The sequence below is a fragment of the Coccidioides immitis genome, assembly GCF_000149335.2.
Source record: "Coccidioides immitis RS genomic scaffold supercont3.2, whole genome shotgun sequence".
NCBI classification, from domain to species: Eukaryota; Fungi; Ascomycota; class Eurotiomycetes; order Onygenales; family Onygenaceae; genus Coccidioides; species Coccidioides immitis.
Window position 1 is genome coordinate 4,507,446 of NW_004504309.1, and position 21,434 is coordinate 4,528,879.

Consider the following 21,434-nt stretch of genomic DNA (forward strand, 5'->3'; position numbering starts at 1 on the left):
GGAGGCCTCGTCGATGAAGCAGGACCAATACATCAGAATGAGAGGCATGATCATGTTCTCGACAAACAAGCAAGGGCAAGTCGACACATGGAACACCAAAAATTCATTCAAGTATGCATAGGCATTGGTTCCCATTCCATCCAAAGAGTATAGCAGTAGCAATAACGATAAAACAGAATACAAAGTATACATGTCAGAATAACAAACACACAATGGGCGCAAAGCAAACATGAAGCCGGAGAGATCACAGCTCGTCTTCTCTATTCATCAGCATCTTCGCTCCAGATATTCTCATACGTCATACCATGGCACATCCAGTCTACTTCCCGGATTCGATTCAAGCTATCCACAAGCTTGCCCACCTCGTTGACAAATTCCGGCATACCCGCTGCTGCAAGACTTTGACTGGCAGTGCTGGTGGTGCGAACCCGCTCCTTCGCACTGGCGGCGCTGAGGCGCGCCAGGACGTGTGCCCGAAGCCGAGACAACATCAACTTTGCAACCGGATCTGTAAAGTATCGCGCACATGTGGCTATTTCGGTGGGTGCATTTGAAGATTGGATGAAAGACGATGCAGCTGGTCCACTTGTCGCCATAACGCCCGGTGCCGATGAAGACGAAGCCGTCGCAGATGCCGCAGAAGCTGGCATCAAAACCCGCTTGATTGTAGCAAAAAGCTGTGATCTTGTTGCTGCTGGCATGGGATGTGTCGAGTCAAGAATAGATTGAACGCGTTCCGGTTTAATTTCACCAAAATCAAGAGACAGAATACGCTCTGCTTCTCCCTTCCATTGACACCGAACATCCCGCTTCAACAAGTTCTTCGCGCTGAGAAGGATAGCGGCTGTTGCCGCGATTTTGAACGATTGAGATCGGAGGGCCTCCAGCCGAGAGTGATCCAGGCTCAGCGTTTCCGGAACTTGATCATGAGATAGCCTTCCATTGCTCAAGACAAGATTAACCAATCCCTGCGCATATATCTTTGCGACGGGAGGTGTAACCCCCGAACTTCCAGGGTCTCGTTTTTTAAGTTCCTCAATGATTGAGTCACGGTTAGACCGCCAAAACTGCCTTGTCTTCTCCAGCGTGATCGTTCCGTTTTCCACCTCCTTGCTAAACGCTCGCTGTTCGTACCCAGGCCCCTCTCGAATTAGCTGAGGGGCAGCCATTTGCAACATGAAATTAGTATGGTCCAAGGATAGGAGGTCGATTATGCCCATCAATCTAGCCAAGCGGTCAATTGCATCTCCGGACGTGTCCTCCGCGAAGGCTTTCACGTCTGGGTCACGGAAGGGAGCACACAGCTTAGGAAGAATGGTACTCATGAAGTCGAAAAATGCATCGTACGAGAATTTTCCGGCTTTGCACTGATTTGCGATGTGAATTGGATCTAACACCTCGCTTATTAAGTTATGGAGTGAATTTCCAGGCTTCAACGAACGCAGAAGTCGGTCCTGGATGACAGTGGCCATGGCAACGGTCAAGCTGGTGCCAAGGCCAACTTCGGCGTCTCTCCTCATCGTCTCGCACATATGCTTCATAACTCGTCCTCGGACTTCTGTGTATGATCCCTGGTCAATCTTATATTCGCGGTTGATTAACAGTTCATGAACAAGAGTTCTGTTATCTGGTAAAGCCGTCAGGAGCTTAACGAATCGATCCTGTGGACTCAACTGATTTTCAAGGGAGTCTTGCGGCCAACGCTCGGTATCAGCTGAAAACACTTCACCAAGAGGGGAGTGAACGTCCTCTGGGGGTCCATTGGTGGCTGAGGGTTGGTCAGTTACGGCACGGGGTATAGCTTCGCTGGAGGCTCCGTTTCGACGCTTTTCTCGCTTTGCTTTTTTCAGTGCCTGTTTAACCATCTCCATGGCCTTGTCTCGGCCAGCAAGTCTCTTCAAACGTGCTAATAGTAGAATCTGGTTGTGACGGATACCCTTCTGGTAATCGTCAGCAACTCCTCCATCGCGATCATCTTTGACCGTTTGCCATATAAGCTCCAGTTCAACAAACTGGGCCAGCATAATCTCGATCAGCACCGTCGAATCGTGGGTTTTCCAAGCGTGGAAGGCAGAGAAGAAAGTATTGTAAGATTGCGACAGCGTTTGGAGGTCGCTGGATAAGGACACTGGGGAAACTCCAATTGATGAAAGCTGGGTAATGACTTGTTCGAAGATGACAAGCAAATCTTGCGCCTTTGTAATTAAATCCTGCTCTTGCTCTCCATTGCTGCTCAAAGCTTGTGCAGGATGGGACAGGATCAGATAACTGCTCAGGAAGACTCGCACAGCACCTCTCCCGCTCATGGAACTCTCTCCCAAATCTTGCAGCCCACACAAACGGAGCACTTTGGTGGTCACATTAAGCACATTCTCCTCGGAAAGCAGCGCCCCAACCTCCTCAAAGCTGAGATTGCGGATTCTTTCCAAAGACAGATCCAAGGACCTAAACAAATTGATCGTGGTGCGAGCGCGATGATTGCGCCATGCCTTCTGAATAATACACACAGCCGCATTCTGGCTGAGCTTTTTCACTGGCATTTGCTTGGGAGGCTTCCCCTCCACAGAGCTTGTCCTTCGAGGCCGACGGAGAGTCTGCTGATAGAGCAGCCTCCTTCGCTCGACTTCCGCAAACTTCTCCGCCATCTCGACCCGGAGTCTTGCGTGTTCTGCAGCCTTTCGCTCTTTTATGTCTTCTGCCTTTTTCTTAGCCCTACGCACCTCTTCCTCGCATTTGGCAGCGATGTCAGCTAACAGTTTTTCCCTCGCCTGCTGCGCTGCCAGGGCTCGCTCCTCCTTCAATGCATTTTTTGTCGCATTTTTCGCAAGGGCTGCGCGTAACCTAACTTTCTCGACGTGCGCCGCCCTATCCGCAAGACGCGCCTTGCGAGATTCGATTATGGAAGCGCGGCGCAGATGTTGCGCCATATGATCGCTATGCGAGCTTCCATGAGTGGACACGACAGAGTGAAGGGACGAGATGGAGCTGCGGCGAGAAGACGAAGCAGACGGTCGTCTACGGTCCTTGGGAATTGGGTAAAGGCGGGCGATTAGGTGCGGAGGGAGCGTGAGAGGCGAAGGGGTATCCTCTGAAATCATTTCGACATCCCCTTCGTTAGGAACGTTCGTCGGCGTGACCCGACCATCCACACCGGAGTTTGGAAGGGAGAATTCGACGTCAGAGTTGCGCCGAATCATTATGGCCGGGGGCTTTTAAGGGGATTCATGAAAGAGTCCCTCTCGTTCCACGGGATGGGGGCGAGCCGTGCGGGTGAAGAGAAGAGAAAAGGAAAGAAAAAATGAAAATGAAAATGAAATGAAAAAGCGCAGAAACAATAATAAGTTGATAAAAAGGTGAAATTAATAATGAGGCATGTCAAGGAACCGGCTGGTTGCTTTCGCCGTCGATCGCCGTTTCAGGTGTTGGACGGCGTAACCCCAAGAATAGAATCAGAAAATGAGCGAGCGGGAAACAAGGATCCCTGTGTAATAACTGACGAAGCAGCAAAGGAAGATTATCAACTATGCTACACTTATCAGGCAAAGGGGTAGAAAAAAATGAGGCGTATCCTCGAAGATCTAGAAGCGATGAGAAAAGGAAGAGAAGAGCCACAGAAGGGCGTTTGACGGTGTGGGATTTTCTGGACGACGAGCAGCTGCAGAGCGAGACCGACGAGGGGTACGGACTAGGTACCAAGGCGGGCCGCTTGGTTTCAGCCTTCAGGAATGTCCATCGAAGGTCTCTTCTGCCTAGTTAAAACACACAGTCATGCGGTTGGCTTATGTAATCAACCCTGTGGTTGGCGAGAACTTTCTAGGAGATTTTTGTCACTAAACTAGGCTGGCCAGACGGCAGGTGATGTCACTGATCAGCCCTGCATGCAGGACAGAGCACCTTGCCTCAAGCCATAAGAGAGAGTTACCAGCAAAGAAAATACGGAGGTCAGCGCGTGAAAGGGCGATAATGAGGAGAGTGGCAAAAATTGACCCCGCTCGGGTACGGGCATATAGGAGGTTGGTAAACCTGCAAAGGAGGCGGTGAAGACCCCCAGCTTAGAAGGGCCGAGTATGAAGATGCCAGGATCACTCGATCAGAAACTAAGTTAATGATACGGTCTAGAGATTCGCAGAAGCTTCCAAGAACTGTGTGGGGACCTCAACCCATTTATCCCGAAGATAATCTGCAAATCCTTTTCCCAGGCAATCAAGTTTCGTCGAACTGCTAACTCCGCGCCCAAGAATCCCATAGATCACAAAGTGTACAGCCAGGAGATTGGGAAACTCGACCCTTTCAATAAAATATCCCCGATCGTCCTGGCCCATTAGCTCGCGGATTCTTTCACGCGTCATAAAGGTACGAAACCAGTCCCATGAGGCTACCGATCGAACAAACAGCCCGATGTTAATATTCGCCCCCTTATCTCCGGACCGCCCGAGCGCGATATCGCCCAAACGGACAGTCTTCATAGGACCGAAGGAGCAAAGGTCGCATGGGCCATCTGTTTCATAATTACATCGAGCCTCAAGTGGCTCGTACCGCGAAGGATGTCCTGCTGCAATGCTAAAGTCATCCGCTCCGCTGGGGTTCAAGAAAGTCACCGTCTCATTCAGTGCCTGCTGGGGGTAGAGAGCAGGATAGAAGGCCAAATATGGCCGAGGTATTGCGGTTCGCATGTCCAGTGAAAGATGGAACCCTGTAATTCGACGTTCGTTCAACTTGTCCTCAAGTCTAGAGTCTTCTGCGCTACAGGAAATTTGACATACCAGAAAAATGTTGCATCGTAAATTCCTGCATTGCTTTTGGAACCGCCATGATGCTATCTGCTTCTTCTGCCTGTGAGACAACGCGGCAATAAGTCGTACTCTGCAATTGGCTTGACGGATTAACCGCAGGAGTACCACAACTTCCCTCAAAAATCAGTTACACAGCCGTTTGGAAATGCAAAAGTCAAGTTCTCGGTGCTCTTTTACTCACATTTGAAATTCCAGGAATTGAAATTTGTCTCCATAGCCACTTTTTTGGAGCCCAAACCTCACCTGCTTCTCGAACAGCTCCCATTTTTTATCAGTTCCGTATCCTGTTGCATTCACAAGGAGTTGGCCCTCGTATCCTCCTCGATAAAAAATTGCAAGCTTCGTGGTTGGAGGCGGCGGTGCCCCCTTTAACCCGGAGACCTTAACTCTATTCGCAAGAAAGGGACCACGTCAATTAAAAAGGAACAGTTGACTGCAGTCGTTTTCAAGAATGACCCACCGATCTTTACCGATGTTCTCGATCACAATGTCTCGAGTATATGCTTTAACATCGCCTTAATATGTAGTGAGTATTCGAGACTGCGTTCCACGTAGAGTAAGGATACGTTTCCATACTGTTCAAATAAACATCTCCTTGCAATTCATATAAGAACTGGCATTTGACCACATCTGCATTGACCAGGCCTTTGGTATTCTCGTGCTTCGTGACCACAGTCGTTCCGTCTTCGGCCACTTCAGCAATGCCAAACGGTAGATCAAGGAACATATCCGTATCGAACTCCGTAAACCCAGAAAAGTTGGACCCCGTGACATATGCGGAACATTCGATCAGATGGCCTGCTACCAATCCGCCTGCTAAAGCGTCGTAGTCAGTGTCACTCCAACCGTGCCAGAACCATGCGGCTCCAATCACAGGCGAGGCATCAGCTACACGGCCGCAGATGATGATATCCGCGCCTTGCTCCAATCCTTTCACAATTGCCCTAGCTCCTAGGTATGCATTTGCAGAAACAACCGGCTTTTTATGTGTATCCAACAAATCTGTAGCATGCGCTTGTAATTGGACTTGGTCATTGTTGGAATCAAGGTGGGCGGGTAATTGACCCGTTATCTCCAGGCTCTTTCGCACTTCTTCAAGAAGATTATCGCCGGCAACATACGCTACTTTTAAATCATATCCCCGTGACCGAATCTTCAAAGAGCTCAGTGAAAGAAACAAAGGGGAGATATATCAAAGCTATGTTCTCACCAGATCTGATACTTCTTTCGCCAAACCCCTCGGATTAAGGGCTCCGGCATTCAATATGAGCTTGATTTGCTTCTCCCATATTGCATCAATTGATTTTTCGATGCCATCAAGTGCATAAGGGTCATAACCTGGATGCTTTCCTGCTATCACAGCTTCCGCATGTTCTGCAAGATTCATCTCTATTGTAATGTTAGTCTGCAAATGTCGTCACTAGAGAAAGGACCCCCATGCCCGCAAGATAATCTCCAGTTACAAAATCAACATCTCCTTGCGTTACCTGACGCAACATCTGATATCCTGGGTCGCCTAGAAGTCGAACATATCAGTTAAAGACCAATCAAAATCCCATCGCCTGAAATTACCTCGAGCCCCTGAACAATTTGCAATTCTGACGGGGCGCTGCCCTTTGCAGGCCCATCTAAGGTTGCTGCTTTGTGCCATTTTCGGTCCCTAGATCCCCAAGTATTGGCACAATTTGGTGTAGGGATAAAGATAAAAAGACTGTATGGGTGACGTATGAATCCCATCTTTAATTATGCCTCCATTCATAAGGCAGATATTGCCCTTATCCCCATCTGTTCCCATTTCCAACCTCGGTACTCTACTGTTTCAAACAGTTTTGTTAGAGACTTCTCTGGGGAGCAGAGACCTGTCGGCCCGTCGGCTACATTTGGGGTCGTGCGGAGAACCAAAACTTAGTTATCTGAACAAGATAGATTTCGAACACGCATAGATGGGGCCATTTGGGGTAACCATGGCCCAAGACCACTGGTGGAAAGCAAAGGCATCTCTGGGGGTATATAAGCCGCGTGGCCCGATCTCCTTTCTGGGCGCTCAAGTTCTTTGGTTATTTGAGGATTTCGGTGCCCATCATCTTGAAAATAACTTCCAGGCTAGTCGACTATGTACGTGTCCATCCGGTTCAACTCAGAGCCCGAGGGACCTTGGCTAGGTACGTATATTGGGCCTTTAACTTGGATTTATTTCGCCTACCATGCATGGGCCGCCAACAGAAGTCAGACAGCGATTTCTGACCTGTATCCATATTTCTCGCTTTCGAGAGAAATGAGGAATTTTTATGCACCGATATCCTTTGGCTACATCAAAGAGCCCCGAATCGATATCCAGCGAAGGGGTGACCGAACTTCTTCAGGGCTGAGGTGTTTTCGCGCGAAAAGGCGAATTGCGCTGTTAGCTTGCATGGAAGGTGTTCCAGGTTGTTGCAGATATTATTGCTGGACCAGTTTTCAGACGGCAAGTAGCTAACTAGCTATGGAGTTGTAGAATAAAAGGATTTGCTGATTTATAATATTTGAGTTGTTTTCGCGCATTCTGTCATCTGCTCACACCGACAACCGTCCACAGACCTATTATAAAAACACGCTTCTCCCTTTGTCAAAACTGACTACATTTGGAGGAGTACTAACCAGAAAAGTTACGAATAAACCGTGGTTACATTCAAAACGCTGAATCCCAAAACTGCCTCCTTGTACTACTTTGAACAACTATTTACTCCTCCCATCAATTTCACGGGGTGCCTCTTCTATTAAGAAGTGATTAACTGGTTGACTATAGAGTATAGAGTGGTTAAATTCTCAGTTAGTTAAACCGTTGCTGACCACAGAATTAAGAGAGAAATTCCATTGATGAGTTCGCTGACTACCCCGCAATTCAGGCATTGCAAGCCCCTATCGAACCGATAACACCAAGCCACCATGTCAGAACACCAATATAAATTTAATGTCACGATGAGCTGTGGCGGTTGCTCGGGAGCAGTCGAGCGAGTTCTCAAGAAGCTTGAAGGTGCGATTATCAATAACCCGTCGCAACTTGAACTACAAGGATTTTCAGCCGGCATACTCCGTACTAACTGAGAGCTGTGTGTCCAGGCGTTAAATCCTTCGATGTAAACCTTGAATCGCAAACGGCAACTGTCGTCGCCGAATCGACCCTGGAATATGACACCGTTCTCAACACGATCAAGAAGACTGGTAAAACTGTGATTAAAGGCGAGGCAGATGGGACGGAGATGGCTGTCTAGAGCCTGCCATTTTCCGAACTGGCAGTAGAAATTCCATAGTTATTTTTTCCAACTTAGGGCTGTTGGAACACTGCCGATGTGCTGTTGTCTGTCGACACTGAAATGACCACCACTTTGCCAGGCGGGGAAAGCAATGACGTATCAACCAGCCTGTAGATACAGTTTGGCTTTTAAAAACGAAAGGAGAAATATTTATAGCTTGACTAATCTCGTTGTATGTAATATGTTTCTGCCGATATCTAGCCACCTGGCTACAGAATAAAAGCGAAATGTGTAACTAGCTGTAGTATTGGGGGTATCCAGAAATTCACAGACATAAGTCGTCTGTCAATAGTATGTACAGCAAATACATTTCAACCAGACTTCCAGACGGTCAAGGACCCTATACAAAATGACCTTTCGCCGCCCTCGTCTGCCTTTGCGAAATCTTATTAACAAAAAAGAATAAAGAAATATCACATAGCTGTATCGGGATCAGCGCCGCTGATGGCTATTTTCAGTTCCCCCCAATAGGCACAGGGTCTCGCAGTACAACGTGTCTGGCGTGAGGACGCTTGTCTTCAACAGCTTCCCTTCGAACACTTGGCTCGCGGTAATTTGGTAGACGGGTTTCCAGCTCTTGTTGGAAATATCTTTACATCATATGTTAGCATCGGCCACACACCAAACGAAGAGCGGCGGTCCATTCCAATAGTGGACCGATCACTGAAAAAGAACATCCGAGAATATCAACCATACCGTTTTTGTTCTGGCAGGATACCACGGTAAGAATCTTCTACTATACGACCATCATAAGTTTCTTGCTGGGTGGAAACCGGAAACTGTTGCAAGAGCCGAGGTGCATGAGCAGGACGATGGTTGGCAATCCGGGAACTAAAGTGGTGAATTGGAGGCGATAGGGAGCGGTTTAAGGGGGCTTCATATGCAATCATACGATCTGAGGTATATTCACAAAGATCAGATTGCTGCAAATATTTTGGTGGATGACGACCCATTTGGCCTGCTGTGTCATCATGTAGTCTGGAATGTGGTTGGTATCTCAAGGGCTCCTTGTTTCCCGGCGAAGCTACAGGACGAACAAAGTCGTGGGAATAGATACGCGAAGAGCGTGTATCTTGATTAGATAAAAAGGATCTCCGTTTTGGTGAATCCACCCGCATCGCAACAGAATTGGCGTGGCCAGACCTTTTTAACTGGACCTCCCGACCTTCGCGGGGCTCTGGTCCAAGAAGCACATGTCGAGGGCGCGAGAGCTGCGAAAACTGGTTAGGTTTGACATTATCTGTGTCATCCCTGACCCCGTATAAAGAGCTGTCTGCTTTGACAACAGACGGTTTGTTCGTAGCAGCATGAATAGAATGATTAACAAGAGGGAGATGTCTCAGGCCTTGGCCCTTATGGGGATGTCCACGGTCAACGAAATCGCTGGTAAGCGGATCCTTTCTAGTGGGAATTTCCGTTAAGTGTGGTTCCCCAGTCGACCTTCGATCCGTCTGTGCTCCAAGGCGCTCTCTGTGATTGAATGGTGGATCAGAATATCCACTGCTAGAAATGTGTGTTTTGTTAATCAGAATACCCTGTGCTGCACTTTTCGAATCATAAAGGCTTTTCTCTCGATGAGTGTCCATGTCTCCGGCTGGATATAGGAGTTCCGAAGTTTCTCTGTGGCCCTCAGGATGCGAACTCTCAATGGAGTTGTGAACCAGGATCTTGCTCCTTTTGGGGGGGAAGTGATACCTGCCATCATCAATTTCAATGATGTTCATTCTACCAGACAAATCCTCAAGTGGAGGCTGTTCACGGTAAGCTTCATTGATTAACAGGCCATTGGAGTCCCGCTTCCGCGACATAAGTAGTCCCGGGTCAGGCCCATATTCGCGACCATGTTCATCTGGATAATGGCCTATGGCTGTGGTGCGTCCACGGAATTCACTATCACTATGGATCGTCTCCTGCATGGGAGCGTAAGGTTTACTACTAGTTGGGTTATACTTCACCTGTTCAGATGGTATATACCCGCGGGGATGAAGCGATGAAGGAGGAATGAAACCCGGTCGCATATCATAACCTGGTCTCGTAATTTTATCGGCTCTTTCAAATATGGAGCCGTCGGACAAACGGATTATCTTGGGAGGTTCGGGTCGTCTCATCTGCAAATTGTAACAGTTAGCGTAAACGTACTTGTACCTCCCGGCTAGACCTAGGCGGCCTGCATCGCAGGACTCAGATGCCTCACATGTACTTGTGACGCGGCGTCGTCTACATCTCGGTACGAACGTTGGGCGACTGAAACAGGTGCGTCCACAGGGTGAAGTATATGTAAAGGTCGGGGTTGTAATTCTCCGGTATAGGGCAACTGTCGGGTTGGTTGCATCTCATGCAGCCGCGCCTCTGTGGACATGGGTAAGGAATCATGTCCAGACGACTGTCCGGCCGGTTGATGGCCAGGACGCGTATTTAACATATCCTTATAACGATCTCTGGCTCGATCCCAGGCTTGGTATCTGCTGAAGCCTCTACGATCAATCTTTTTCTTATCCCCTGTTTTCCGTTTCCTTGGAGGGTCTGGAATAAAGCGAACACCTGGAGGCGCTTCATCTTCAGAAGGCTCAGGGACATTGCTCCTATCCACAGTGCTCGAATTACCGTATTGCAATGGCCAAGTCTGAAGTTCTTTGACCACAGTATTGCTGCACACAAATTCGACACTTGAATCCCGTTCTGCTTGGGTCTGCTCATTGTCTTCACTGACATCATCATCCTCATCATCGGAGATAACAATAACTTCGCGAAATACGTCTTCAAGAACGGTTTCACCGCTCTCATCATCACCTCTCCACTGTACAAGCTTCGCAAGACAGGGTTCTTCAACTGCAGCTCGAGCTTCTTGAAAAGACATTAATCTGAGTAGACGATCATAATCGGTGTACACATGACGTATATGCGCGACCACGGCTAACTGGACGCGACGTGCTAGGGGGAGTTCAACAGCAGTCCCAACTTTCCGTTTACCCTATGTTTTTATTAGCAGAGTATTGAAGTGCGAAGTTGACATACCTTTCGGAACGCGGTTTTGATGATCTGATTCAAGTCCTTATCTGGAATATTAGGAAATAAGTCCTTGATTGCATCGCGGGCCTCGGCATTGATTGTCGTTTGCGATATCTCCGAATCTGCTCTTCGTTCGCGCATCAACTCTCTAACATGCCCGTGACTAGGTAAGTGCCGATAGGGCATAACTTTCCCGGTCGATGACAGGAAGACACCTCGGTCCATGCATACCGTGGCCACTACAACACTCGGAAAGTGATAGCCGATCCTATGAACTTGTTGGGAAAGATTGTGCATGCCTTGATGAGGTGTGGTCTAGCGAGAACAAGGGGGCATTAGTGATTTGCATTGATGGAGAAGCAAGCTGATATGCACTCACCGAAACAGTATACACTTTGAGGCCATCTTTTCGACATATTTCCTTGCATGCAGTAGTAAATTTGGGATTCCCGGCCGGTATAAACGTGTAGCCAGGCGGCGCCTTTGCTTCGAAGGAAATCTACTGGCAGTCAGTAATACACGCGATAATCGATAAAGGGATTGTTTTAGAGATTGCATGATTTGAAAGTCGTACAACACTCCGAAGCTTCTTCTTTTCCTGAGTGACAGTTTCCATAATTATTTTGTGCTTGCGAAGACTGGTTCTGGGGACTTTGCTGCGAGCACGAGCGGCTTGCGCCGACCCGGCCCGATGAAGTACACGAGTCATTCTGGTGACCGTTGCCGACAACCGCACCTAGCACGAGGGGCGACGTCACTGGAAAGATAGCACCTCCAAGGCTTAAAGGTACATCGTCTCACAGAAAATATTATTTCCAATAGGGAGAATCATCTGCATATCTGCCTGTTTCATGTGTGGTTAATTTTTTTTAAAAAAAAAGAAAGGAAAGAAGAACACCAGTTAGGATCAAAGGACTATTGCTCGCAAAAAGAGAATCAGTGTGCTTATTTCCTAAGCACACAAAGTATCTTATTTGAGAACTCTCAATTAAGCTTAGCAGTGATCTAAGCAGGCCCAAAGTAGATCCTGGGGGCAAGGAAGGAGTTATGCAAGACAAGAGTCCAGGTGCCTAAGCAATCATGGACTTCTTTTTGTCTAATTCAGGACGCAGTTTGCGCTGACGAGGGCGGTGTTCAGTGCTGTTTTTTTCAGGGTGTGTTGGGCAGAAGAAGAAGCGAGGTGGAACAGGTGGGAAGCCTCGTTATTAAGGGCCTTTCCGGGTGCAGCGTTTCGGGCCAAGGTTGCACCTGACCAGTCATGTGACACTACTAGTACTGTAGGCCATCGCGGATTTTAGGATTTTTTCAATACTAGCAAATTACGGGGTACTCCGTACTCCGTACCGTAAAGCTTCTCTATACGTAGATCCTACCAACACCAAACCACCAAACTACCTACGGAGTAGAGAGTTCTTCGTAAATGATGTAAATATTACATAGTATTCATGCGATTTTTGTTTGACTTTCAGTAATGGAAAAACCTTCATATTGCTTCCACAAGGCCAGGATCACTAATGGATCTTGGATTGCAACAAAGGACCAAAATACTGGGAGCATGGGAGTCTACGCATCCTTATCTTTTGTAGGACAGGATCAATCAAGGGAAATTGACTGTGACATCATTCAGCCTATGCTGGATTGACTTAAGGCTGAGAGTATATGCCATGACCTTCTAAAATGGCATGCGGGCTGCTAACATGGCATCAGGGCGGCAATTTACTGGCATGCTTTTCACAGGTATTATGATGACGAGAAATGGGCCCAAAGTCCTGGAATACGGTGCAAGATTCGGGGATACTGAAACGCAAACGATGATGCTTCTCGCGCCGGAATGTGATCTTGCAGCTGTGTTACTTGCTTGTTCAACGGGGAAACTAGACACAGTATCTATACCAGTCTTGCCTGGATATGCATGCAGCATTGTTGATCCTACAGACGGTTACCCGCAATCTCATTCTAAAGGAAACATCATTACCTTGCTCAGTCCCTGTTTACTTCTCTTTGATTGACTAATCTTCGCCGCTAAGTCCTGTTATGCCTCTTGGTATACAGATATTTTATGACAGAAATAAGAGAAGCAGCGATGGTGAACTCAAAACAGCCGAAGGATGGGTTTTCTCGGTTTCTACCTACGGCCCCAGTCTCGAAGAGGCAGTATCCTGCGCATATAGAGGCGTGGAGAGCATTCAATTCAGACACAGGTTCTACCGAAAGAATATTGCTTCACGGTATGAGAATCTCCTAGTACTTATGATCAAGTAATTACTGACAACAAATCACAAATCGAAGAGTTCTTCAGGACTGCTGAAAACAATAACAAATAGTGTTTTCTGGTAGATATCTCTAGTACTAGTACTGATATGCCATGGTTGGGAAGACAATACCTATCATGAGCTAGCCAAGCCTTTTATTTGTTTCAAGATCCCTGTGCCTATCATGTCTGCTCTTTTCTTTGTAACGTACTCCGTACAACATCCAGTGTATATAGACGCCCTGCAACGTTTTCCCAATATGTAATTATTATGTGAGTAGAGAGTACGAGGCACCGCGGTATGCCTTGAATAAAGCCCGTTCAACCGACCTCGCGATTAAGAACTGGCGGGATATACTTTAAGGAGTACGTGAAGAAGAAAATCACTTCATCGTGTATAACCAGAGTCCATTTGCCTATTCCGGGCATGTATTGATTACAATAGCCTGAGGATTGTGCGCACCTAGGAGTATGACATAAGCAGCTCGCGCTCTCCTTGCGCTTCCCTTCTGGATTCCAGCTGGCCCCAGGGCTCGTCGGAAGAGCATTGCTCTAGAGGCCAGCAGTCGCGTTTGCAGGCTTCACCGCAATTGCCATGAGCCAGACGGGGTGAGCCTTGCAGAAGGCTGGAGTCGAATAAGTCAACACTTTGGTCTTGGTACCCAGTTTTCGTCCACAACAGCCAGCCGTTCTCTGAAGTCCCCACCGCTCAATCGCGACAGAGAGCCATAAACAGGCCGAGCAGCGATAGTTACTGCAGATGTCACTTACCGTCGATACTCTCCGGTCAGTAAGCTACCGCCATGCTGTTGTCCTTTCCTACAGACACTTGTACAGAACGGCCTTGCGCACCGTGAGGTATACCAAACCCGAACGAGTCAACGTGCGGAATATACTTCGATCTGCTTTTCGATCCGGATCCTCAGAGGACTTCGGCCCTCAAAGGATCATCAATACCATTAGATTCATCGATCGGGGCAAACAGCCAGGCACCACGGAGCGCAAGATTTTGAAGAACTTGACACGAGTCAATTTCTATCGAGGCCCTTCAATGGTGTGGAACCCACCGTTGTAAGTGTTCATCCCCTCAGCCTGTGTTGCACGACACTGATTTAATGGTAGCTTCTCAAAGAAGAGAACCAACGCCGATTACAAATTCCGTTCAATTCCTTACGTCCATTTTGATAACGCCCTACATCTACTGAACGAAAGCTTGGAACTGTGCCTGCGATGTTGATGAATCTGATATAGTCATAAATTATTGGTAGAAAGCTATTGACAAAAGAAATAAACAAAATAAAAAAAAATCCAAAGCGGGCGAGCCACGGGTGGAAATAGTGACCACAGGGACCTTTATTTCGCGGTGCAATGTCGCATATGGAGCACCTGGTTATCGATCAGACTCAAGCTGCTACATCGGCTAAGAGTGATCAGTTTCCACACACGCTTCGAGGGCTTTGAATCCCGATGGGAAGCGCAGCTCATTAACGTACATACATAGTTGCAAACCCCACTGACTGGTCCTATCTTTTGGTCTTTTGGTATGGATAATCCGTGTGCCACATATCTTTCAAATAAAAATCGCATTTTCAGTAATATCTATACAAACTTACTTCACGTGAATGTGTCTTTGTAAACCATTTTCGTATAAATGAATGCTTGTTATGTCGAGATGTCACTTCGTGGAGTAACATCAGGCGTGGGCTGACTGAGAAACACCCAAATCCATTATGAACCCCCACAGTCAAGCCCTCATACAGACACTTATGTTTGTTCCAACACTGAAAAGCATGAGACGAAATAATCTCATTGCTATTTCCAGTGATCTCCTGCCTGATTGATCAATGAATATCTTCGGGACTTCTCTCGCTGACCGCTCGACATGCAATCCTTGCCCTCGAACCAGGCCGAATCCAAGTCGCGGGACGCCAGCCCTGAAGTTATCCAGCCTCGAAACGAGAATAACAACCATGATGCACCAGAAAACGTAAACGACCTGGAGTCGGTTTCCGTGCGGGCCACAGAATCGGGATTGCCGTTTCCCCAATTTGAACTATCACTGCCTTGGCCTTCCTCCAGTTCCGAATCGCTCCAATCGTCTAGAAGCCATGATAGGTACCTAAGCCGGCGACAATCGGGAATACTATCAAATAGTACGAGAAGCGGCATTTATCATGCATTGCAGCAGAACGATGAGCCCCGGTCAATGCTGGCCGGGGCGTCGTGGGACGAAAGCTCCGCCATGACTACGTTGCTGCAGAGCCGAATCGCGACCGATGGTGATGACCTCATTGGAGATGGCAATCTAGGCCTGACCGTTGAAAACGAACGTTGGATTGACAATGGCCAGTCTCTCCCTGCCGACGACGGCATGCGCATCCTCAGACAACGTATCCACGCGATTCGAGAAGGCGGTGCATCCAACGCCGAAAAGGCCCAGCAAATACATGCGATCATGACCGAGAGCTACCGTTCCTCGCTCGGGGTTTCTGGATCTCCCCAGCCCACGCTGCAGCGTGGAGCTACTATTCAACCTCATGATAGGCCTTGGACTCCGTTATCGCCGCGGAGTAAACACTCGTCTGACCAGCTTACCCTTACCCCAGCTTCCACTTCCTCAATCGCCTCTTATACTTCTGGTAATCCTTATTATCTCTCGATGGATGACCTTACCCCGACATATTATCCCGGTACCGCAACATTAGCCCAACCCTACGATCATGACGACTTTGTTCTTTCTGCCTTGGCAGCAGGAGATTTGCTGGATGAGGAAGCACAACAGATATTGGGATGCAAGCATTACAAGAGAAATGTCAAACTCCAATGCTTTACATGCAAAAAGTGGTATACATGCAGGTTCTGTCATGATGATATCGAGGATCATACCCTCATTCGACGAAAGACAGAGAATATGCTATGCATGATGTGCCAAACACCTCAACAAGCTAACCAGTGGTGTAAATCGTGTGGCACCCAAGCCGCCTGTTATTATTGCGGAATTTGCAAACTTTGGGACAACGATGCTTCGAAGAGTATATACCACTGCCACGACTGCGGGATCTGTCGTCGCGGGGAAGGACTTGGGAAAGATTTTTTCCACTGCAAGGTATCCAATGAGCTAGTACGCTATAAAGAGAATGATCGTGACAATCGCTGACAGTGCCATAGACATGTAGTGTATGTTTACCCATTAAGATCGAAACCAGCCATCGATGCATTGAGCGCGCTACCCAATGCGACTGTCCTATATGCGGCGAATACATGTTCACCTCCCCTGACCCAGTCATATTCATGAAATGCGGGCATAGCATTCACCAAAAATGCTTTGATAAATACTCCAAGACATCATACCGTTGTCCAATCTGTAACAAAACTGTCGCGAACATGGAAGCCCATTTTAGAAATCTCGACCGCACGATAGGGAGCCAGCCGATGCCTGCAGAGTTTAGAAATACCAAAGCTGTCATAAATTGCAACGATTGCCATGCAAAGAGCGTCGTGCAATACCACTGGCTGGGTCTGAAATGCGATACGTATGCTGGAATTTACCTCCATTTGTTTGGAACTCGCTAACGATGCTAGATGCGATTCCTACAATACGTCCCAAATTCGATTGTTTTCCACAAATAACGACCAAAACGATGAGCCTGTCTCCCGACAGGGTAGCGGCATACTGATATCTATACCTAGAATACCAAACGACTTATCTGTTGAAAATAGAACCATAGCTCGATCGATACCGACAGCAGATGGGTCATCGGACGCTCTAGGCTCGATAATGGGATCAGGAAGCCGGGCGATTCCTGCATTGCCGCAGAGCTATAATGCACGATCCGTATCCCCGACTGTTAGTAACTATTTTGGCCTTAGTCGACGACGAGGATCAATATGGACAACGATTTCGCAACCCGAGGTGATACATTCAGACAGCGAAAATGATGAAAGAGGTAGTTTCTGGCCCGTCTCTGCGCTTAAAAGAGCGACGCTAGGCTTTTTGGGAAGCAGAGAGTATGACAGCGAGGAGGAAAAAGATGATGACGAAGAACAAGACGATTACGAAGACGAAGACCCCGCGAATGATCAGGAGGAGGAGCTAGAGGATGGGGAAGATGATGAAGACATTGACGATATAATCGATATTTTCGGCCACCGATGAAACCTGAAGTCAGAAGCTAAATCTGAGGCCTGAGACCAACCTCTTCTCCTTGACAGGGAGAATTCCACCTCAAAAAAAAAGGCAAATAGTAGGTGTAAATACACCATCAACACCCCTTCTTGCAAATGCACAACCACGAACGAACGAGGGTCACTTTTCTTTCTCGCTAGTTCGTAATGGAGGTGCGTGACAGCCATGCTAGTGATTGCATACATCTTTATTGGCGTTTTATCGACATGGAGTTCATATCGGGTTCGAATATCGAGCAAGAATTTCGGTTTAGATTACCCTTTAAATAGTCTTGGGGGCGCCAGGATTGAGACCCGGAATCAGCTGTGTTTTGGTGCTGCTTAGATATCTCACTAGAGAATGCAGGTTGAAATATGTCTGCCTTTGGTATTTTTACAATGACACTCTCTCCGGTGTCTGTATTTAGTTGACATGGTGTGTAAAAAGATACAAACATATCAGTGTGTTGGCTCATACATGCATATTCCCAAAAAAGCTCGAAATATCAAAATCCGGCTGCTCGCCTTTTTCTCCTTTCCTTACCCATCTTCTTTCGCGCCACTTCTCTGCTACCAAATACTCCTCTTTCTACCTGTGTCAGGGGTATATTTTCTTCTTTGATTTGGCTGCTCCAGAGCTCGGGCTCGACCGGAGACATACGAATGGCCCTGTCTGGTTGGCTTCCCCACATTCTCCCGCCGTCAACTAATTTCGGTGTTGACGGCGTTAATGACGCCTGCTTTTGAGCTTTTTCCAGCTGGCGTCGTTTGCGCTCTTCACGCCTACGACGTCTCTGGACGGTTGGATGGTCCCCGGACAGCGACTGTTCATCTTGAATCGCGTGAACTGTTTTCTGCCAGTCGTAATCCGCCGGATCAGTGCCGACTTTCCAATGGGATAATGTTGTCATGACACGCTTTAAGGGGTCAGGTTGGGGATTTACGGTAGTATAACGGTGCAAAGCGAGAGATGCTCGCGCTGTCGGCTCATGAGATTGGTAAAGCATGGGTGTAAAGCTTGCACCTTGACTTGGTAATATACCGTCATGTGATGCACCACGCCGTCCCCCTTTAAACGGCGGCTCATTGGCTGGTCCTGACGAGGTCATTACCTGGTCCTCAAGACTGGTGGACTCTCTCGTTTCTGGCATCATTTGCACAAGGCTGATTCTCGAAAACATTATCTCTGCAACCATGCATCGAATCATTCTTTCTTTTGACATCCGAACCCGATTGGGAACATGTTCTGACAGCGGAGAAAGCCAATCGTAGACAAGGGAGTCATACAGTGCTGCAAGGGACATATCATTTTGCTGCGTTGGAGTGAAAACAGGTAGCCGTGATGTAGCGGAAAATGGCAACGGCAACCCTGATAACCAACGACGGTGGCGGGGCTCTAGTACTGGACTGGACATGGTCTGAATAAATCGTGCAAAGTTCCTTGCGTTACTATCAATCGCATCTAGAGCCGGTGGGACACCGAGTGCTTCAAGTCTAGCAAACTCATTAGCACCACATACCAAGGCACAGAGAAATACAATCACTAACAGTGTCTGAGATACCGCAGGCATTGAATCATGAGCTATTTGGTCTTGGAGTCTGCTGGTAGCCAGGCGAATCCAATCGTCAAATCCTTGTATTTGAATCTCGATCTCATCCTGTCGTGGAACTGGTTGGCTAGCACTAGTAATCACTCGGACATGCAGAGATGTCCATTGCTCAGTCCGTTGGTGTGGCTGAAAATCTCGGCGGAACGATCGGTGGAGGCTGTTGTTCTGCTTCATCCCAATCTCTAGCTGGATTACTGGTTCATCCACATCATCTACTACAAAGTCAAAGTCGTCAACCCGAGCCAAGCTAGCCAACTTGCGTCTTCTTTGAGGCAGAATAGAGTTAAGGCGCGGATAACTTGCTTCTGGAGATTCGAAGGGTAGAGCCATGGAATATAACCCTTCAACTATTGCAAGATCTGCACGTTGGCCAATAAATTTAATTAGTGTTGGACTTCCGCTATCTTCGTCGCTGAAACCCGGGGGGGCATCAATTTCTTCAAATAGCATGGACGAAAAGCAGAAACTCTTCTGCCTATCTTCTGGATGTTCGGCTCCATTCGTGGGCCAAGGGGTAGAGAGAAGGAATGGATCGGATATGGATAGTGGAATTGACGATCCTTCCGCCGAGAGCGAGAACCGAAAGGCTTCAGTCAAGTCGTTAAAATGAGAAAATATAATTATATATAATGCTACAATTCATTAGATATGCAATCATAGAAAATGAGGGAAAGTCAGAGAGAGATTGTACCGTTCTGTACCAGCACCTGTGCGAGGCGGAGGCTTGTGTCTTCTGTATCCCGGAAATGCTTCCAACTCAGCAATGTGGATACACCATGGCCATCCGGGGATGCTTCAACTGGAAGAACATTCAACCACAGGACTTTGGTTGTGGTAAGAACAAAAAAGTGGGAAGGATTATGTTTGCTTCTAGAAATATCCAAAATCCACTCAGAAGGTCGCTGTAACCCAAGGGATATGAGGTGCTGTTCAGGCGGCTGCATGCTAAGTCTGCATAGGGCCAGATTGCGACGGTTACAGACCAGTAATTGATGCACATCACCAACCCAAATGACTGCAGCCCAGCCATCAAAATGATCTTCCTTTGTGGGTTCAGAAATTCCTAACCCAGACGCGCGCGACAGAGATCCACAGGGACCTCGATCAGCAATCCAATCAGCTTGAAGCTGGTGCTTGCCACGTATATCCCAAACGCTCCATTTCCCACAACGATCAATAATCGCGACCTGCCGTTGGTACCATGGATTAAAAGTAACATCGGCATGCGGCTGGCCACCAGTTAACGAAATCGGTATATCAACCAATGGATTTGCATTGAGATGGGTCTTCGAGTGCGGCTCCAGCATAAAACCTCTCACTCCAAAGGATGAGAGTAATGGCATTCTATGGCGCAAAGGGCGAAATATCATAGTGCTCTGGGAAAATCTCGCCGCGAAATACGTGTTTTCTTCATCAATAGATTCTGCGAAACAAATTTGCTGCACTGGGCCTCCAGGACATTTCCACCATGCGCCATCGCTGTATGCGAGGTTCGGACTAGAGGGCATTTGCTTCGAACCGGCTAGCGTACCCTTAGTTTTGAGATCGAGGGGGATAACGGCAATGGATGTTGCTGGATCACCAGAAGCAGTTACTACTATCGGAACTGACTGACTACCGGCATGATTCTCGTTGACCGCTCTTCCAAATGCCAAACGCGTAGAAACCAAGGGGTCAAAATTCGTCACAGTTGCAGTGATGACTTGGGAGGACCTGTCGTGAGAGTTCACTAACCCCAAGCTTGGGGCCAATTCCGGATATGCTTTCAACAATGAATGTTCCTTTCTTGCAACTCGAGAAGCTTCATGCTGAGTTGTAGGACTCGAGAAAGTGGAATCGGGTTCAAGGGAGGTGACAAAAGTTTCCCTCAAAGCAGTAAAGGCCGGACCTAGCGATACATCAGCGTGTTGCTATTCAACATTAGTAATGATTATACCAACTTCGCTTAGGAACACGCGTAAACTCCCAATTTTGCGTCCCTGGAAGGTAGAATGGTGTTCCAAGGTGCCCATACTGCAGGGTAGTTCGACGACAGTGGTCATCCATCTGGTTTGGATCGAGGCGTGGTACGCAGCAAGAAAACTTGAAGAAAACTGGTATTCATTGCGGAGAAAATCAACATGCACACACTACGCGTGTCAATGATTTAGATAGCAATCGTTTGTGAGGAGCTATGGATTGAAAAGTAGCGGCATGGTCATAGTGCTGGCCTGAGAGCTCGAAAGAGAGCTCCATGCAGAAATTCGTCTTGTTCGGCGAAAGGGCCAAGCTTATTTTGAGTTTAGCGCCATATTCAGTTTGCGCCAACCTATTT

General features: G+C 47.7%; 9 protein-coding genes across 10 annotated transcripts; 5 read left to right on the forward strand and 4 right to left on the reverse strand.

Annotated features, from left to right (window-relative positions):
- Positions 1–260: 260 nt before the first annotated feature.
- Positions 261–3,197, reverse strand: CIMG_07185 (uncharacterized protein; the record flags this gene model as incomplete). Its single annotated transcript, XM_001243288.1, has 1 exon — positions 261–3,197. One exon carries the CDS (start codon positions 3,195–3,197, stop codon positions 261–263), a length of 2,937 nt encoding a protein of 978 aa, XP_001243289.1.
- Positions 3,198–4,115: 918 nt separating this feature from the next.
- On the reverse strand, positions 4,116–6,444 carry CIMG_07186 (uncharacterized protein; the record flags this gene model as incomplete). Its single annotated transcript, XM_001243289.2, has 8 exons — positions 4,116–4,693; positions 4,764–4,903; positions 4,975–5,181; positions 5,254–5,308; positions 5,370–5,946; positions 6,004–6,198; positions 6,281–6,309; positions 6,366–6,444. 8 exons carry the CDS (start codon positions 6,442–6,444, stop codon positions 4,116–4,118), a joined length of 1,860 nt encoding a protein of 619 aa, XP_001243290.2.
- A 313-nt stretch (positions 6,445–6,757) lies between these two features.
- Positions 6,758–7,292, forward strand: CIMG_13118 (uncharacterized protein; the record flags this gene model as incomplete). Its single annotated transcript, XM_004445398.1, has 3 exons — positions 6,758–6,908; positions 6,956–7,193; positions 7,274–7,292. 3 exons carry the CDS (start codon positions 6,758–6,760, stop codon positions 7,290–7,292), a joined length of 408 nt encoding a protein of 135 aa, XP_004445455.1.
- A 66-nt stretch (positions 7,293–7,358) lies between these two features.
- On the forward strand, positions 7,359–8,341 carry CIMG_07187 (iron/copper transporter Atx1). The gene is made up of 3 exons (XM_001243290.2): positions 7,359–7,601; positions 7,679–7,806; positions 7,893–8,341. The coding sequence occupies exons 2-3, from the start codon at positions 7,719–7,721 to the stop codon at positions 8,042–8,044; spliced, it is 240 nt and encodes a 79-aa protein (XP_001243291.1). The 5' UTR covers positions 7,359–7,601; positions 7,679–7,718; the 3' UTR covers positions 8,045–8,341.
- On the reverse strand, positions 8,310–12,252 carry CIMG_07188. Of its 2 annotated transcripts, XM_004445399.1 has the most exons (6): positions 11,670–12,252; positions 11,475–11,594; positions 11,102–11,410; positions 10,287–11,057; positions 8,783–10,194; positions 8,310–8,676 (listed from the first exon to the last, which is right to left on the reverse strand). In XM_004445399.1, the coding sequence occupies exons 1-6, from the start codon at positions 11,802–11,804 to the stop codon at positions 8,541–8,543; spliced, it is 2,883 nt and encodes a 960-aa protein (XP_004445456.1). In that variant the 5' UTR covers positions 11,805–12,252; the 3' UTR covers positions 8,310–8,540. The 2 variants fall into 2 exon arrangements, with proteins under 2 accessions (XP_004445456.1, XP_004445457.1); XM_004445400.1 differs by having other exon boundaries at positions 8,310–10,194.
- Positions 12,253–12,792: 540 nt separating this feature from the next.
- Positions 12,793–13,357, forward strand: CIMG_07189 (phosphoribosylglycinamide synthetase, C domain-containing protein; the record flags this gene model as incomplete). Its single annotated transcript, XM_001243292.2, has 2 exons — positions 12,793–12,978; positions 13,148–13,357. The coding sequence occupies 2 exons, from the start codon at positions 12,793–12,795 to the stop codon at positions 13,355–13,357; spliced, it is 396 nt and encodes a 131-aa protein (XP_001243293.2).
- Positions 13,358–13,883: 526 nt separating this feature from the next.
- CIMG_07190 (uncharacterized protein) lies at positions 13,884–14,824 on the forward strand. Its single transcript, XM_001243293.2, has 2 exons — positions 13,884–14,417; positions 14,469–14,824. Exons 1-2 carry the CDS (start codon positions 14,107–14,109, stop codon positions 14,581–14,583), a joined length of 426 nt encoding a protein of 141 aa, XP_001243294.1. The 5' UTR covers positions 13,884–14,106; the 3' UTR covers positions 14,584–14,824.
- A 279-nt stretch (positions 14,825–15,103) lies between these two features.
- CIMG_07191 (CHY zinc finger domain-containing protein) lies at positions 15,104–18,825 on the forward strand. The gene is made up of 3 exons (XM_001243294.2): positions 15,104–16,452; positions 16,515–16,879; positions 16,929–18,825. The coding sequence occupies exons 1-3, from the start codon at positions 15,229–15,231 to the stop codon at positions 17,500–17,502; spliced, it is 2,163 nt and encodes a 720-aa protein (XP_001243295.2). The 5' UTR covers positions 15,104–15,228; the 3' UTR covers positions 17,503–18,825.
- Positions 16,926–21,322, reverse strand: CIMG_11914 (RNA polymerase I-specific transcription initiation factor RRN6). Its single transcript, XM_012358732.1, has 4 exons — positions 21,061–21,322; positions 19,812–21,008; positions 19,059–19,752; positions 16,926–19,004 (listed from the first exon to the last, which is right to left on the reverse strand). The coding sequence occupies exons 1-4, from the start codon at positions 21,164–21,166 to the stop codon at positions 18,017–18,019; spliced, it is 2,985 nt and encodes a 994-aa protein (XP_012214155.1). The 5' UTR covers positions 21,167–21,322; the 3' UTR covers positions 16,926–18,016.
- Between the last annotated feature and the right edge of the window lie 112 nt (positions 21,323–21,434).